General features: G+C 38.3%; 1 protein-coding gene across 1 annotated transcript; it reads right to left on the minus strand.

Annotated features, from left to right (window-relative positions):
* Nucleotides 1–6639: 6639 nt before the first annotated feature.
* On the minus strand, nt 6640–14754 carry LOC121373056 (protein mono-ADP-ribosyltransferase PARP10-like). The gene is made up of 4 exons (XM_041499499.1): nt 14608–14754; nt 13470–13560; nt 11062–11264; nt 6640–6926 (listed from the first exon to the last, which is right to left on the minus strand). The coding sequence occupies exons 1-4, from the start codon at nt 14752–14754 to the stop codon at nt 6729–6731; spliced, it is 639 nt and encodes a 212-aa protein (XP_041355433.1). The 3' UTR covers nt 6640–6728.
* Between the last annotated feature and the right edge of the window lie 973 nt (nt 14755–15727).

A 15727-nucleotide genomic window follows, 5' to 3' on the forward strand; every position in this document is an offset into this window, starting at 1 on the left:
CGTAGTATACTATATGTCCTTAAGTCGATCTCTGACATCCAGTCCCTTTCCATAGAAGGTAGTCTGTCTTGGGTTTACACGTCACAATGAAGACAGCAAGACATTACAACTTCATAACGATCGCACACTCACACACACACATACATATATATATATATATATATATATATATATATATATATCAAATACATACACATTTGTGACACTGAAATACGAAAGTTGAACTTGGTGCATATATGTCACAATTAATTTGCCAGGAGATTATTTGTGTTTTATTTTATATAATTTAATTTAGCTAAAACAAAAAACATATTAAGACTGCCTGTCAAAAACACAGAACTGGGCCATGTTCTACGAAGCGATCTTACCGCTAAGATCGCCTTAAGTGCATAAGATCACTTCGTAAAATGATGCCCTGGTGCAGAACAGAACAATATTAGTTTCAGGCTACAAGGCACGGCATACGAGGAACGGGACAAACATGTTCATTTGTTATAATAATGCAGGATTTAGTAAAACCCAAAATATTAAGTAAAAAAACAGAGGTATAATGCAAAATAGTATAAAGGATTTGAATAAAATAATTTTTAAAACAAAAACAACAACAAAAATAATAAACAAAAAATAAACAAAACACTCAACAAAACACACATCGTGTATTCGAGTCCGATATTATGGGCTCGTGGAGACCCTAAAACACACACACACACACACACACACGCACGCACACGCACACACACACACACAGACACGCACACACACACAGACACATACACACGCACAGACACGCGCGCACGCGCGCACACACACACACACAGACACACACACACACACATAAGCCACACACACACACACACACACACACAGACACACAGACACACACACACAGACACACACACACACACACACACACACACAGACACACACACACACACAGACACACAGACACACACACACACACATACACACACACACATACATACACACAGACAATTAATTTGCCAGGAGATTACTTTTGTTTTATTTTATATAATTTGATTTAGCTAAAAAAAACAAAACATATTAAGAACTGGGCCGTGTTTTACGAAGCGATCTTAGCGCTAAGATCACCTTAAGCACATAAAGTACTAAGATCACTTCGAAAAACGCGGCCCTGGTGCAGAACAGAACAATAGTCTCAGGCTACAACACACAGCATACGAGGAACGAGACAAACATGTTCATTTGTTATAATAATGCAGGATTTAGTACAAACCAAAATATTAAATATTAAGTAACAAAACCATAGATGTAATGCAAAATAGGATAAAGGATTCGAATAAAATAATCTAAAAAACAAAAACAACCTCTTTTTTTTTAAATACACAAAAAAAAGGGACCCCCCCCCCCCCCCCCCCCCCCCACACACACACAATTAACAGATAAAAGAGCAGAAAATAATACACACAAGGATTCAGAAGCTGGAAATTCTTTAACATAATTAACTGACGATCATTTTTGCAGCCCTTCAGATCGGATCCAATCTACTATGTGGAACAGACTAGGGCCTCCACGAGTACTCGGGCACGGACCGAGTGTAGCAGGACTCGAGTCCGATCACAGGACTAGAGTACCCATACAAGGAAGAGCACTCTCATTTAATGATATTTTTTTCGTCATTTTGCCATATGTGTGCCGCCTGTCACATTATAGGGGTTTCGTGCTGGGGTGTAGTCAAACATTCATTCATTCATTATTGGGCTATGAAACATGAAGTAAAACAAAATACTATGATGAATGTGTGGAATGCAATACAATGGCATGGTACGGCATCCATGTTCAGCGCTGAAATTAAGATATGCTATATTACTTTAATCCTTAGTCTCATTGTCATCTAGTGTAAGTTTCGGGTACTCGAGTTCTATATTGTGGGCTCGTGGAGACCCTACAGGCCCGTAGGAATGAATTTGGGAGCGGGGGGGGGGGGGGGGGCGCATCACACTGACGGATCGGGTACAAACTCTGTATCAGATTTTGATTACAGTGGCAAGCATTAATGTGTAAAAAAAAAAGGCTCACAAGTGGGAGGCACGTGCCCCGCCTCCCTCCCCCCACCCCCGGTTCCTACGGGCCTGCCCTAAAACACACACACACACACACACACACACACACACACACACACACACACAAATCCGTTTATCAAAACGAATGCTATCATATTGTAATGAATTCTACTATTATATAATGCAGACAATATGTGTACTGAAATACAATTACAAGTGAAATGACACGTGCATCTACTTAGTGTCAACAACAACAACAACAACAAGAGAATTGTTTAGTTCATTGGTCAAAAATACATTTCCCTAATAAATTGTTTTTCTTTCTGTACCCGACAAGATTACTGTCTACTGACAACTGTGTTTTTAAAGTGACAAATTCAAACGTCTGTTGTGGTGTGTTTCCTTCTTCTTCTCCGTCTTATTATTAGTGGCGTTGGTCAAGTAGCGGACGCGTGTTCACTTTCATTTTATGTATAATAATAATAATAATAATAATAATAATAATAATAATAATATAGAGGATTCGCCACGAGTGTGTTTTAATATGGCAAAGATGAACCGAGTTTATGTTAATCGATTAACTAGACAAGGTTGATATTTATCCTATAACACTTCTAAAATAACATTTTAATTCATTTTTTTTAGTAAATTACAGTACTAAAGTCGCCACCATCGTTAACATGACGTCATCACGATTATCACAATTTAGTTAACTAAATCTTTGAAAACGTTACACAGGTCTTGTTAGCTAGTAAAGAAAAGACTCATCCACAGCAACACATTGCCTAGAGACCTTACAAATATGCATACTATTATTAACGGTGTTAATACATAGAGGATACTCCCCGAGTGTCTTATGATATCATAATTTATCAGCACGAGTTGATAAAAGTATGAAATCCGAGTCTGATAAATTATGATATCACAAGACACGTGGTGGGTAATTTTTTTTATCATCCATTATCATTATTTTCATTTGCGACAGTTGTAAACAATGTCAGTAATGTGGGTTGAATGTCAGCGGTAGACTCGTTAACTAACAGAACGGCAGTGGCGTGACGTCACTAATGGTACGTTTAGTGCTGAAACAAACACAGTGACGTAACAAAACATTGTCTTGCGATTAAAATTTGGCCAATCAAGATTATATCGCAGGGGATATCGCAAATGATAGTGCCAGCGATATCTCCTACAAAAGCCTTTAATGGATGACAAAATAAATTATTACATAGGTTTATGTCATAGATATCATGGGTAAGTTATAGGATAAATGTATGTATGTATGTATGCATGAGAGAGAGAGAGAGAGAGAGAGAGAGAGAGAGAGAGAGAGAGAGAGAGAGAGAGAGAGAGAGAGAGAGAGAGAGAGAGAGAGAGAGAGAGAGGTATTAGTAGAGTGTGTTTAGGTATCTTCAATATATATTAGGAATACAAATTGTATTATACGAGCCTCTAGCGAGGATAATAATGTCTTTATCATATAATCTCAAACTTAATACAACCTATGTTTATAACTGTATGTATATGCAACTATAGTTCCAGTCAGTCATCACTCGATATTCCGATTATGTAAAGTTGCTATTGACATGTTGAAGCATATATTACTTCTGGAGTGTCACCATAGTACGTTTGCTTCAATGTCAATAAACGAAGTGCCGTGACCTCGATTAATGTACATATAATTTGCATAGTCAACAAATTATGTAATGAGTACATGCAATCTCAGTTAATATTAATATCATGTTATTATAATATCCTGTAGTTTACGGACATAAGTGTCATACATCATTGTTGCGTAACAATTTAACATAGAACTTTTATAAATGTGGTTGTAGATTTAGATTTCCTTTGCCCATGGACGCCCATTTTGTTTTTCAGTAGGTTTTGAATCCATGTAGAAATAGAATGGGACCAGTTCCATTTTAAAGAAGCGTCTTGTTCATCAACTTGCCCATCCATGATATGACGGTTAAGTTCAGATTGTATCACAGTGCTAAATGACTAAGATTGATATTCAACAAGCATTTGTGGCTGTAAGAAACAAACATTAAATGTTGCATAAATAATTGGCTTTATATGGTAGTTAGACACCTGCGTGTCATGTAAACTCATATGTACACTTTGGTATGCATTCTTACAATGGCTTTATACTTATTCTAAATATATAGTATGTTTGTTTTATTGGTTCTTTTCGGTTTGTGAATTTTCGGTTTGTTTTTAATTTAGTTTTTAATTTTTATTATTGTATTTTTTAAATAATTACATCAGATCCACTCTCTTATACGATGGTCGGTTCTGTTCTTTCATATTTCGAATCCTGCATATGACTATTGTTTAAATGTGATGATACATTGCGATTCTTTCTTGAAAGCTCAGCATTGCCGTGTCACAAAGGGAAGGACGAGTGCTGTATATTTTGTTTATTTATCTGACTGTTGTTTATATTTGTGTATGTCATTATTAAGTATTGAGTAATATTTGATAACCTACCACGCCAGTCTGATAATCGCTCTCCTTGCGATCCATCAGAAGTTCACCAGGAAGGAAATATTTTTTTATTTTCTGTTATATGACGTTGAACATATGGTTAAGGACCACACAGATATTAAGAGAGGAAACACTCAGTCGCCACTTCATGGTTACTCTTTTCGACTAGCAGCAAGGGATCGTTAAAATGCATCATCCTACAGACAGGATAGTACATGCCACGGCCTTTGTTACACCAGTTGTGGAGCACTGGCTGCAACGAGAAATAGCCCAGTGGGTCCACTAAACGGGGATCGATCTTAGACCGACCGCGCATCAATACTTTGCCAATGGGCTACGTCCTGTCCCCCAGTATTACATCAAATGACACGTTTGCTTGACATTTATAGATGGCACAGTATGCTGTCTCGGATCTTGTTTGAATGTTATAAGGTATTCTGGATAAGCTTGTGTATCATGGAAAATTACAAACATGTTTGGGTTTTTTATTCTGTCAACGACGGAGTCAAATTTAATGTGAGACGCCGAGTCAGGTATCTGTGGGGGAACAATTATACCAGAACTGCCTACTGTGTAATCGCCAGTTAACACCAACGCCTGGTAGATATATTTGTATCCCTCGCTGTCGGGCGGCGAATATGTGTCACCTGCAGAGTAGGATGAATTGGTAGCAAAGTACACCCCATTGCCATATACAGTTGCTACAAGATAGAAATAGATAATACATTGTATACAACATCATAAACATGATACACATGTACAACACCACGCGTACGACAACTATGTTCAGTCGGCTATTGGCAGTATTTCATGTTGTAAAAAAATAACAACAAACGATAACCATTCTGCATGTTGAATATATATATATATATATATATATATATATATATATATATATATATATATATATATATATATATATATATATATATACATATACATATACATATACATATATATATATATATTCTTCAAAAAAGTAGGGGAACTCTAATATGAATTTATAATTGCCAAAATTGTAAGGTATATTAGCTGTGGGGAATGGTTATATGATAATAGTGAATTAATTGGGCAAGGATTACAACCGGTAGTTCAGTATTACAGTAGGTTTTATAACCACCAAAGTTCTTGAAGGACGATTAGGGTCAGAAGTGAAATTTTAAGTTGACGTTTTGCGATCAGTAAATCGCAAATTCAAACAATAAATATGACTAAAAACAAAGCAATAACAACTGTATGATCAAAAGAATTAAAACGATTGACAGAAATAATGTTCCACTTTGATTAATGGACCTTCCTGGAAATTGTCAAAGTCCAGAATGACACCCAAGTCACGTGTACGGGGCAACTGCGCGATGCATGTGCAAACTATGGAATGTGTTTCAGTGTGTTGATAAACAGACCTGAACGTTCTTTACTAGGATGTCTGTGGTCAAAACGTATGTTCGGTCTAGTAGTTGATATTAACATTAATATTTCAGGTTCCACTGCTTTTTAATTTACAGGGAGGGACATCCGATATATTTTAAGAGAAAGGAATACGGATACACATTGTTTCATAGACCACCTTTCAGTAACTATTACCGTCATAATGTTTGCACAGAGGTAATGCGGGCTTGAATGGAAGTAACATGGATAACTCTCCGACATTATGTTGAGTGTGTCGTTAAATAAGAAGGAAATGTTTTATTTAACGACGCACTCAACACATTTTATTTACGGTTATTTGGCAACAGACATATGGTTAAGGTCCACACATATATTAAGGGAGGAAACCCACTGTCGCCACTTCATGAGCTACTGTTTTCGATTAGCAGCAAGGGACAGGGTAACACACACCACGGCCTTTGATGTACCAGTCGTGGTGCACTGGCTGGAGCGAGAAATAGCCCAATGGGCCCACCGACGGGGATCGATCTTAAACTGACCGCGCATCAAAACATTTCTTTCTTTCTCTGACATTATGGATACGTTTTTTTGTTTGCAGTCACACTTTCCTACATAATGTTGATGTGATCTCTTATTTCTTTCTACCAGTTTATGTCTAATATTAATATGCTGGTTAATATGTTAATATGTTGCTCAATGGGTCCATTAAAATTACTGATCGTGGACATTTGTTTTACGATTTTATATATTTAAATATCTCACAGACAAATTTCTAATATTATATAAGTACAGAACAATCCCTCATAGATATTAGCTTTCTCTAAACCACTCACCATTTTTGCCACAATAGCTTCTGTTAAATCCAGTTGTGTTTATGCTGTTGGTAGAGTCAGACGATGTCCCGTGCCAAAGTTTTCGCTGGTTGCGCAGTTTTGGGTTCTTCTCGTCGAAATGACGTTTCGTTCTACAATATTGATCAAACAGGTACTGGTTTTGAATGCGTTCAATCTGCAAAAAAAGGACTAATTTAAATAAACCACGAAACATGATCTTTTAATTGAAAACCGTTTTTAATAGTACAAATTAAAGTACACAACCTCATTACATATCATTGCAAACATATATATATATATATACATACAAACGGATTGGGACACACGTCCACCATACGAGGCCCTATCCTAATTACAAACTTTAAATTGGACAATAATGGCAAGAGCAAATTTCAATAAATAAATCAATAAATAAGTAAACGTTTGTGAAAAACGATTGAATAAACTGAAAGGAAAGAAAAAGAAAAGAAGTAACCAGTTGTTTTTTTCAATATTCATTATTAACATTTTGTCTTCTCAGAGAACTCAGCTGCTAAGTAATAACAAATAATAAAAGTAAAAACAAATAAATGATTGTGCATAAATGGAACGAGGATACTTTGTAAAAATCCAGTACTAATGTTTTTTTAAAAGATGAAATTCGTTCACAATTTTGTATTTACGCTTTCCGACTATACCAAATATCAATTGGCATTTTTAGTACATTTGTTTTAGAAAAAGGAATACATATATCGGTTTTGTTCCTCAGACTATAGTGGACACGTTTTTCAACCCTAGGTGGTACGCTGCTGACTAATAATGTGTTGGCCTTCCGGGCGTTCAGAAGCTTGCATAATATAATTTTTATTCCTAATATATTATATGGACGATACCGAAAAACTCTCTAGATGTAAATTAATCGAGGTCACGGCATTGTGTTTATTGGTATATAAGCATATTTACTACGATGACACTCAATAATTGACGTATGCATTGATATTTATCATTCGAAAACATTTCATTAGCAACTTTACACTGAAGGCTGTCCAGCATTCAGAAAAAGAAAAAAACCCCAAAAAACCCCCGTTAAGCGCTACTTTATTTTTATGTAAGGATTTTCACTACAACGTCATTCAAAGTTGACGTATTTTCATACAAAAACACTGCATTACATATTCGTACGTCGTTTGAATATCTAGTAATGGCGGACTGGAATTAAAGTTGCGTGTACAGTTTACAAATAAACACGTTGTATTAAGGTTGAGATTATATGACAAAGAGATTATAAGCCTCGTGTGTTTCGGTGTCGTCAGAGATTGTAGCCAAACCTGTTTCTAAATATAATGCGTTTTTAGGTGCAAACAACGGTAGACCAGTTATTATCCTTGTGGAACCTTTCCTAAATTTTCAAAATTTATTACTGGACACCCATCCCAAATTTCAGATGCATATTCAAGTACTGGTCGAATAAACGTGTATATTTGCATCATTGTTTGTCGATCCAAAGAGCAATTGTATTTCCTTAAAACAAAGATCATAGTTGAAGCTGATTTACATATATTTTTCATGTGATGTGTCCATTTTCCATCATTTGTGAACGTTAAACATAAATACATATGTGTTTTTGTTAAATTAATAGGCGTGATACCAATCTACCAATAATTGGTTACTTGAGGTGGGTTAATTTTGGTTTTCAAAAATAATACTACTTGATGTTTATCAGGGTTGAAAGTGACTATCCATTGCTTTAACCATATGTGCCGTTTCTCTTTTTTAGTATACGTTAATGATATTACTGTTGAACTCAACTGTGTAACCAGATTATTTGCAGATGTATATAATTTTTTATCCATTTAAGTTGATGTCCGGTAATACTGTAACATTCTAGTTTATAAATCAGACCTTTGTGCCTTGGACATGTCGCAGAAAGCAGAAAACAGAAAACAGCATTATTGATAATAAGGCGCTATGATTCGGACAATAAGAACAAACAGTTATAAAGAGATTGTTTAGCCCTTTTTTTTCTTTTTTTACAAAGGTGCTTAAATAAATAAAAAATTCAAATATTTTTCCGACCCTACTAATTAAAGGAACATTCCCGAGTTTGCTGCATTGTAAAATGTTTCCGACTAATAAAATATTTCTACGATTAAACTTACATATTAAATATATTTTCTTGTTTAGAATATTAGTGCCTGTATATTCAATGTGTTTCTGGTCGTCTTAATATTTGTAAGAAGCCCAAACTGGATTTAAAAATATTTTTTTAGGAAATATAATGAAAATTAACCTAGTATCAATATTAGAACGATCAGAAACACGTTTATTATAAAACCACTAATATTCTAAACAAGAAAATATATTTAATATGTAAGTTTAATCGTAGAAATATTTTATTAGTCGATAACATCTCAAAATATTGCAGCAAAATCAGGAATGTCCCTTTAAAGAAATTGTTGATAATTTGTATGACAGCTTTTGTCACCTTTTTTAAATAATGGTTTTACATGAGCAATTTTCCATTTAGAGGGAAATATTGATAAAAGAGGTGATTTATTAAATGATAGCTGGAGTGGATATGCTACAGAATTGACGACCTGTTTTAATTTGTGAATTTGTTTTATTTGGAGCCAAAAATTTAATTGCATCAACAACGTCTTGTACCGTTAAATTTTATAAGTCTAATTTATCCATGTACGGTTTCTAGAAATAAGCCAGAATTTTATTTCTCATCGAGTTTAACATTGTATTTTATTTGTTTTAGCTTGAGATGGTTTTGGTTTTATGAAATTATGTTGCTATTGTGTTAAATCTGTCCATTATACCATCTGTCATTTTGAGAAGAACTCGATCCATTTAAATTCATTGCCAGGATTACTACGGCGTGGGGTAGTATTTCGGTGTCTACAGCGTACGTTCATCTAGGAGACTCAAAAGATGGCTGTCGTTTTTCGTTATACGCCATATTGTTTATGTTAACAACTGTATCATCTAAATAGTGAATACTGACAAAGGTTAGTGTATATTGTTGGATTGGTTTAGTCATGATCTAACCGCCCATGCTCACACACTTATTGTTCCAATATATAGTCATATAACGTTCTGGAAACAGTTAATTTCTTCAACCAAAATGCAAAGATCGAACTCTGCCGCCATCTCTGTTTTGTTTTTTTCTGATGGGTACATAGTGTATGTATATAATTAATGTTGGACTGCATGGTGGACACCGATGTCTGAAATTTCGACCCCTGCATTGGATATTTCGTGAACTGAGCGTGGATCAGACGATCTGAACAAATCAAGACCTTTATAAGGGCCCCTACCTGCAACCTAGGGAGACATCCCAGCACCAAATAGGTCCCAATAACGAGCTACTCTTGGCCTACTAAGTTCTAAACCTATACGTAGCTCCCTACATTTCCATTTAGCCTGACCATTCAAAATTGCGCCTAATTTTCTTCATCAAAAATGTGCAATCATTATCTTTGGCTTAATCCTATGGGACATTCCAAATTCCATAGCACCATACTACCCTCCGCCTGTTATCGGCTACGGTCGGACTGCTGGTGCTCCCTTGCACCTAATAATGCAGGCGGTCCCTCCTCCTACCCACCCACACCTTTCCTGTCCTGGACAGGATGTGGCTACGGTGTTATGGATTACAAGATTCAAGGTACTTGGCCATCAAACTAATTTGTGTAATATATTATAAAATACTTAAGAGTTCTGTGATTATATATTATTCTATTCTATCTATTTTATATGATGAATGAAGGAAGGAAATATTTTATTTAACGACGCACTCAACACATTTTATTTACGGTTATATGGCGTAAGACATATGGTTAAGGACCTCACCGATATTGAAAGAGGAAACCCGCTGTCGACACTTCATGGGCTACTCTTTTTGATTGGCAGCAAGGGTTCTTTTATACGCACCATCCCATGGACAGGATTGCACATACCACGGCCTTTGATGTACCAGTTGTGGTGCACTGGCTGGAGCGAGAAATAGCCCAATGGGCCCACTGACGGGGACGATCGCGCATCAAGTGAGCAATACCATTGGGCTACGTCTCGCCCCTTTATATGATGATGTTGCAGAATGTGTTTTGCGACCATAATGGCTATACACTATTTTGTAGCAGTCCTCCTACATACATGTTACGGAATTCGAATTGAATATTTTATCCAAGATCAGCTCTCCTCTGTAGACATATTTTCGTTGTCTTCTTAAAGTCGTTGACTGCACTAGTCCACGAATTACACGAAAATAATACGACCTCGAATAAAAGTGATTTCACAGTAGTACATTAAGATATTGCACATACCTTTATGATCTCAACATCTGATGAGAGAGTAGCTTTGAATTTTTTTTCCACGGATTTTGATTCTTCAGTCTGAGATGGAAGCTGAATCAGCTTGAAGTATTCTCCTTTACTCATGTCATTCCAGCTCTGGCGGGTCTTCTCAGTCTCGTTTTCGTATGGCGCTGTCAGCAACTCGTCATCCATATCGTGGAGGTCATAAAGTCCTGATGACAGAGAATCAAAATTGACATATTGATCTTACAAGTGGCTGAAGTTTTAAAAACCTGTAATACAAATATAAGGTATAAACCATTACGAGTACCAAACGTTATACATTACCTCTCTCCCTCCCCCCCCCCCCCCCCCCCCGAAATGACTTCTATAATTATATTTATCTCGCCTTCATGTAAAATACTCGAATTTCATTGGTTATGTAGCCTTGGTAAAAATCATTATAGCCCGCGTGGGGGGAGTCAAATCTCTTATACCCCACATGTAACATCGAACTGTTGTTATTGTATTAATTCCCCTGTTACCAACCTAAATAAAACATGGCAGTCAAATGATCTGCCAACGACTCGGAAAATTAAATTGGAAGAAAACCGAGCATTTTAATGAGGCGAAGTATTGTAATAATACAGCTAATTTTGAATTTGAATGATGTCAGTATTCCAAAGACGTCATTTTACACTCCCTACAATAACACTAAACTGGGTACATGACGTTGCTGTTGAGCATTTTGTTTGTTTGAACATAATTAATGCACCTTGATGTGTTTGAAGAAAATCTTGTAATTAAACATGTCGGCAAGATACGTTCGTTGTAGAAGCATCACGAAGGGTTTATGGATGTTTATACCCTCTGTATGCTCTTGTACCCCTCGGGTACAAGAGCATACAGAGGGTACACAGATCCATAAACCTCTCCTGATGCTTCTACATCTTATAATATTCTCCATAACAAAGCAGGTTAAATATATGTATAGTATAGTGTTTTCCCTAGCTTGTTTTAGCATGGTGCAGCACCATGTCTCAATAGTCTAGCACCATCTTGCCTCAATCAGCGCCATGCTGCCCTGAGATTAAACAAGCCTTTTTCAGTAATTAATTCTAAAATTGCCCTTATAAAACACCCAAAAAGGTATTATTAATTAATAGAATATGCCTTTTATATCTTTTGCCATTCATTTATTAAAGCAAGCACATAAATTACATTAATGTTTACTTTCATTAATTTTTTTTGGTATTTTTAATGAAAAACAAGTGCCCCGAAAATGGCGACAATGCCCCAAAAGTGTTTGGTCCACCATGCCTTGCCTAATTTCTAGGGAAATCACTATAGTATAAATATTTTTCAACTTCCCAGACTTAATTTTAGATACCACTATCTTCTCCAAGGTGATATTCTTTTTGTATTTAAGCTTAGGGCTTAAATGCGGAAAATATTGCTACACGTTTTGTTGGCGTGGTTACGTATTTTTGACCACATGATAGAAAAGGTCTAAAACATGAGATGGATAAAAAAAAAATGCATGTGGTAGATAAGAGGTATTCATGACAGACAAACGTGTGGCGTTTTTTTTTTTTTTTTTCTTTTCTCTCAAATACGTTTTACTTATTTGGCATTGCCTGGGCATGTAGGATCCTTTAACGTTAAAAAGATAACATATATCTCATTATGAATGAATAAAATCCTGAAAGTGGTCAAAAGTGCAGAAACGATGTTTTCTTTTATCAGCGACGATAGTAGGTAGTTACCAGTGTCTCTTAACAATGCCAGAAGTAACTATCGAACACTCTCCGAAGTGGTCAGATTAAGCCAGCAGCTAAAGCTGAAGGGAAAAGATAGGTGTGTGGGACGGAGAGCCACAAGAGACAAGCACAAGTCGCGGTTGGGAATACAATGAGGTGGAGGTGGAGAGCAAAATAAGTTGAAAGATAGGGGGGAGTTGTCAGATCGGGGCGACATGAGGTGGAATCCAAGGAGAGAAAGGAAAGGGGGCAGTGCAATACAAATACGACCGAGTTAGCAGCCTTTACAAATAGTTGTTTTCTCTATACACATTAAGGAGGAAATGTTTTATTTAACGATGCACTTAACAGTTTATTTACGGTTATATAGCGTCAGACATATGAGTAAGGACCAAATAGAGAGAGGAAACCCGATGTAGCCACTTCATGAGCTACCTTTTAGCAGCAAGTCATCTTTTTATATGCACCATCCTATAGACACGAGAGTACATACCATGGTTTTTGTTATACCAGTTGTGAAGAACTGGCTGGAACAATAAATAGCCCAATGGGACCACCGACGGGGGTCGATCCCAAACCGACCATGCATCAAGCGAGTGCTTTACCACGGTTAAGTCCCACCCCACCAAACATATCAAATACCTCTTATATCTCCATGAAGAAGGAAATATCAAATACCTGTTGTTGCAAAGTCAGCTCCATGAATGAAAGGGGATAAACATCCTCCCTGTCGACGAGGGACTAGCTGTTGTCCGACATCTGTAAACACCTAAGACACACAAAAGAAACACTAACTAAGGGACCCTGTTCCTGTTAAAACAATGCATGACCGTGTTTCTGATTATAATTCAGGGCCCAATTTCACAAAACATCGTAAGACTAGTTTTGCACGTAAACGTAAATCTACTACTCAAGCACAATTCTTATTACTACTATAGTACAATACATATAGCTGGAAGTACACATATTTCATTCACTGTTGTCCTTTTATTGCTCCATCTTCAACAATGATGTAATTGTCTGTGTGAAATAGATGCCAAATACATGACGCAAATGTATGAGCAGTATAACTGCTACTTGCAGACGTAAACTTACGATGTTTTATAAAATAGGTCCCTGGCTAACAGGAACAGGATCTGGAGTGAGGGAGGCACATTCTCCAGTGGGAAACCACAGCCTGTAGATGTGAGGCTGGTAGGAACAGGATCTGGTGTGAGGGAGGCACATTCTCTAGTGGGAAACCACAGCCTCTGGATGTGAGGCTGGTAGGAACAGGATCTGGAGTGAGGGAGGCACATTCTCTAGTGGGAAACCACAGCCTGTAGATGTGAGGCTGGTAGGAACAGGATCTGGAGTGAGGGAGGCACATTCTCAAGTGGGAAACCACAGCCTGTAGATGTGAGGCTGGTAGGAACATGATCTGGTGTGAGGGAGGCACATTCTCTAGTGGGAAACCACAGCCTGTAGATGTGAGGCTGGTAGGAACAGGATCTGGTCTGGAGTGAGGGAGGCACATTCTCTAGTGGGAAAGTGCCTCCCTCTAGATGTGAGGCTGGTAGGAACAGGATCTGGTGTCAGGGAGGCACATTCTCTAGTGGGGAACCACAACCTCTAGATGAGAGGCTGGTAGGAACAGGATCTGGAGTGAGGGAGGCACATTCTCCAGTGGCAAACCACATCCTCTAGATGTGAGGCTGGTAGGAACAGGATCTGGTGTGAGGGAGGCACATTCTCTAGTGGGGAACCACAACCTCTAGATGAGAGGCTGGTAGGAACAGGATCTGGAGTGAGGGAGGCACATTCTCCAGTGGCAAACCACATCCTCTAGATGTGAGGCTGGTAGAAACATGATCTGGAGTGACGGAGGCACATTCTCTAGTGGGGAACCACAGCCTGTAGATGTGAGGCTGGTAGGAACAGGATCTGGAGTGAGGGAGGCACATTCTCTAGTGGGGAACCACATTCTCTAGTGGGGAACCACAGCCTCTAGATGTGAGGCTGGTAGGATCAGGATCTGGAGTGAGGGAGGCACATTCTCTAGTGGGGAACCACAGCCTTTAGATGTGACGCTGGTAGGAACAGGATCTGGTGTGAGGGAGGCACATTCTCTAGTGGGGAACCACAGCCTGTAGATGTGAGGCTGGTAGCAACAGGATCTGGAGTGAGAGAGGCACATTCTCTAGTGGGGAACCACAGCCTGTATATGTGAGGCTGGTAGGAACAGGATCTGGTGTGAGGGAGGCACATTCTCTAGTGGGGAACCACAGCCTCTAGATGTGAGGCTGGTAGGATCATGATCTGGTGTGAGGGAGGCACATTCTCTAATAGGGAACCACAGCCTGTATATGTGAAGCTGGTAGGAACAGGATCTGGTGTGAGGGAGGCACATTCTCTAGTGGGAAACCACAGCCTCTGGATGTGAGGCTGGTAGGAACAGGATCTGGAGTGAGGGAGGCACATTCTCTAGTGGGAAACCACAGCCTGTAGATGTGAGGCTGGTAGGAACAGGATCTGGAGTGAGGGAGGCACATTCTCAAGTGGGAAACCACAGCCTCTGGATGTGAGGATGGTAGGAACAGGATCTGGAGTGAGGGAGGCACATTCTCTAGTGGGAAACCACAGCCTGTAGATGTGAGGCTGGTAGGAACAGGATCTGGAGTGAGGGAGGCACATTCTCTAGTGGGAAAGTGCCTCCCTCTAGATGTGAGGCTGGTAGGAACAGGATCTGGTGTGAGGGAGGCACATTCTCTAGTGGGGAACCACAACCTCTAGATGAGAGGCTGGTAGGAACAGGATCTGGAGTGAGGGAGGCACATTCTCCAGTGGCAAACCACATCCTCTAGATGTGAGGCTGGTAGGAACAGGATCTGGTGTGAGGGAGGCACATTCTCTAGTGGGGAACCACAGCCTCTAGATGTGAGGCTGGTAGGAACAGG

This window comes from Gigantopelta aegis, chromosome 5, assembly GCF_016097555.1.
Source record: "Gigantopelta aegis isolate Gae_Host chromosome 5, Gae_host_genome, whole genome shotgun sequence".
Classification (NCBI taxonomy): Eukaryota; Metazoa; Mollusca; class Gastropoda; order Neomphalida; family Peltospiridae; genus Gigantopelta; species Gigantopelta aegis.

Bases quoted from the DNA above. Each gene is read 5' to 3' on its own strand.
- LOC121373056 (XM_041499499.1), bottom strand. From the start codon at position 14,754: ATGTGGTTCCCCACTAGAGAATGTGCCTCCCTCACTCCAGATCCTGTT. The intron at 13,561-14,607 runs GTTTGCCACTGG...TGTGTGTCTTAG, and splicing joins CCTCACATCTAGAGGATGTG to GTGTTTACAGATGTCGGACA. The intron at 6,927-11,061 runs GTATGTGCAATA...CTTTTTTTGCAG, and splicing joins CAGATGTTGAGATCATAAAG to ATTGAACGCATTCAAAACCA.